General features: G+C 40.6%; 1 protein-coding gene across 1 annotated transcript in view; it reads right to left on the reverse strand.

Moving 5' to 3' along the window:
* Nucleotides 1-3,194: 3,194 nt before the first annotated feature.
* The window catches only part of LOC138055318 (uncharacterized), an 858-nt gene continuing 647 nt past the window's right edge, over nt 3,195-3,405 (reverse strand). Inside the window, exon 1 of the mRNA XM_068901289.1 lies at nt 3,195-3,405. This exon is cut by the window's right edge and continues 647 nt beyond it. Within this exon, the coding sequence (XP_068757390.1) occupies nt 3,195-3,405 (211 nt within the window).

The raw sequence follows: 3,405 nt of genomic DNA on the forward strand, positions 1-3,405 counted from the left end.
AACAGAGGAGCCAAAGCTGTTGAGGAAGCCCTGAGTGTAGGCTGGGAAATGGAAAAGGCTGAGTTGGACTTGGCACACTCCAAATTAACAAGGGTGGAAATTCTTTACTGTGAGATCGGGAGCCCGTTTGTTGAGGGTTGCAGTGGCAGATGGCTGGAGATGGCTTGGCAGGTTTTGCAGCGTAATGACATTAGCCCCAATGACTTTTCTCAGGCAGTCAAAAATGTTTTGGAGCAAGGCCGTGGCAAGTATAGGAATGTCTTTTTGAAAGGACCTGCGAATTGCGGTAAAACGTTTCTTCTGAACCCATAAAATATTGTGTTCAGAACTTTCACAAACCCCGCTACCACGACATTTGCCTGGCTCGGCGCAGAAACAGCAGAAGTTATATTGTGGCCAAGTATTCTCTTGTATCACTAGTTCTTAAGCGATGTATTTTGTTAAAAAAATTCCGAACCGGATGTCACCATTTAATACAAAGTGAATTAACATAGCATGTAAACATTCTGAGACTGTCACACCTGCCTTCTGGAATGATGTTGTAAAAGTTATTTGTGTTTTGGTCCCCAAAAAACTGTTTTATCCATGGCAACGATAGATAAAATTGAGCATAGCTGGGGTAAAAAAATTCTTGAACCGTTGTGTGTACGCACAGAGACATAAAGAAAAGTTGTGTTAAGTGCTTTAACTGTATTATTCCTTTGAGAGAGACAGTTTTATTTCTGGTCCTTAACATAAATAGTGCTCCTTCCCGGGAAAAGGTGTATTTCATTACAGCAATTGTCAAAGATTGTTTGGGTTGTTGATTAATTAAACATTTAGTATTTTATGCGACCCCCCTTTACAGCAATTAGTTGTAAAACATGCTTAGGCATGGATGATATGAGCTTATTGACAGTATCAAATGGTACGGAATAAAAGGTGTTAATAACTCGGGTCTTAAACGCAGGGTTAACTGAATAGAGTGTAATGTGAAGTGCTAGATTTCTATCCCATATGAACCATGTGAGCGTTAGCCCTACTGATGGAAATGGGCCCACACAAGGACAGAGAAAAACTTTGACCAGGTTCATATTGGATAGAAATCTAGCACTTCACATTACACTCTATTCAGTTAACTCTGTTTAAAATATAAGTGCTACACGGCCAACGTTTGTGTAAACGTAACCTTTCCTTGTACTTGTACATATTCATTGCCGTGACTTTAGCATCTTCAGTTCTTACGGCCTGCTCCCGTCTGACCTTGTAGCTCAGTCGGTAGAGCGGCGGAGATCTAACCCGAAGGTCGTGGGTTCAATTCCCATCCTGGTCAGAGTTTTTCTCTGTGCTTGTGTGGGCCCATTTCCATCAGTAGGGCTAACACTTCACATTACACTCTATTCAGTTAACTCTGTTTAAAATGTAAGTGCTACACGGCCAACGTTTGTATAAACGTAACCTTTCTTAAACGCAGGATATGATTCTCTGGTAATTTGTTGCTCAATGACTTGTTTTTCTAGTTTATGAGAAACCATAGGAAACAGTATTTCGTGGCAAAGAACATCAGCACGACTCGCAGGGAACTTGAGTAATTTTTCACGGGTTCTCCTCATGGCAGCTTTTGCCAAAGCGGAATTTTGACATGGACAATTGTCTTGAACAAATAAGTTCTCATTTCCCTTATCTGACAGCGTAAACATCGTCAGATAATGTTCATGGATGAAATTGGCAAATAAGCGCCCGTCATTTTTTCATATGGATGACCAACAATTACACCCTTATCGTAGGAGATAGCTACTACAAGTGTCACATATTTTCCACCTGTTCCTTCTTTTTTGCCTTTGGCCAAACAACCAGTTGTAAGGCCTTCACCTCGTTTTCGCCAAATTCGTTCCTTCGGAGCCAAAGCCTGGTCTAAGGGATTTCTGTTATACGCATATGACACACAATGCAGATAGAAAGCCATACGTTTAGTCCAGATATCAGAACCATGATCTTTTTTCATTTGTCGCGCAAACCTCAGCCTTTTCGTCATATCGGGGACCGTCAAGACACCTTTTTTACGCACTTGTAGATAAAAATACCCTTGAGAATTTAGGAAACGGGACACTGTTCTCACTGATTCCTTTTTGGAAGAAATTCCAGCTTCTTGCATAATCCTTTCACAGGAAAAGTTGCTCTCTTTCTCTGAAATTCTTTTCAGGACTCTCAGAAGCCGTCTTCTGTCTCTCGAACTTAATTTGAACGGTCTTCCCCTTTGTCCTTGTTGTTTGTAACATGCTCTCATGACTTCTTCCTTTATTCTCCACACGCTTCCCCTTGAAATGTGGCACATTTCGGCAAGTTTCTGTATGGAGAAACCCTGAATTGTACACAGATAGTACACACGTGCTCTTGTGACACTATCAATGGGAAATTTAAAGAGCATGCCGCAAACTCTCTATGGCAATATTTAAAAGCTTGCGCTCAATACACTTTTTGCGAACTGGATATTATTAACATTAAGGGTTTCTTTATATACATTGCTTAATTCCTCCCTTTAATTATAAATAGAACATCCCTAAACTTAGGAAGTCACAACGGTCTACATTAACTGCGCCCCCTTGTGACCCCAGCACAGTCTTATGTTGTAATGTGTTAACACCTACTCAAATTCTTTACATTCCTTCTCCAAGACAGTCTCAGACATAATTAGTTGGGACACTTCATGCGAACGTCCTCTATTCCCTTCTCGTGCGTTCCCTGCCCCTCCCAATGTTGTTTATTGCAGTTCAGTCACTGAATCTTTTACAGCAACATTGAGAGAGAGGGAAAAGGCAGAAGTGTCCCAACAATTATATCTGGGACTGCAGGCGTCGTGTACAAGGCAAATATGGAAAAGGGATTACGTCACAAAGTGCTAAAACAGGGAACCCAAACCGAAAGATGTAACAAATTCAACTTGTTTCTAGGGCTGGGCTTATTAGCATGAATGCCAGCCTATATGAAACTGTTAACAAAACTGCTAAGCAACACTTTATAGAACTTCTGGATTGGAAGTGGCATGTTTTTCAAACTGTTTGAAGTGGTTCCAAATTTCATTTATTTCGAAGGACCACCATCAAACCCTTTAACACAAAATATCAACAATAACAACAAGAGTATGGTTTCATAATAGCTCTCAGGACTAAGTGAGCTTAATCAAGCTAAGAAACACCATGCCCTTGTTTTTCCAATCATAGTTTCTCTGCATGGCTGTTCCTAATACGGATGGCTTCATGATTGGTATCTGGAATCCTCTCACATTCAGTCATATTCAGCAACCTTCTAATAGTTGCCCTGTCTCTCATCTCATTTGAGTTGGGATCAATTGTTAAGTTTAATTTCCTGTTGAGGCTCTCTCCACTTGAGATACAAATATTGTGCAATACAATGCAAGCCAAACAA

The sequence above is a fragment of the Montipora capricornis genome, chromosome 7 (assembly GCF_036669925.1).
Source record: "Montipora capricornis isolate CH-2021 chromosome 7, ASM3666992v2, whole genome shotgun sequence".
NCBI classification, from domain to species: domain Eukaryota; kingdom Metazoa; phylum Cnidaria; class Anthozoa; order Scleractinia; family Acroporidae; genus Montipora; species Montipora capricornis.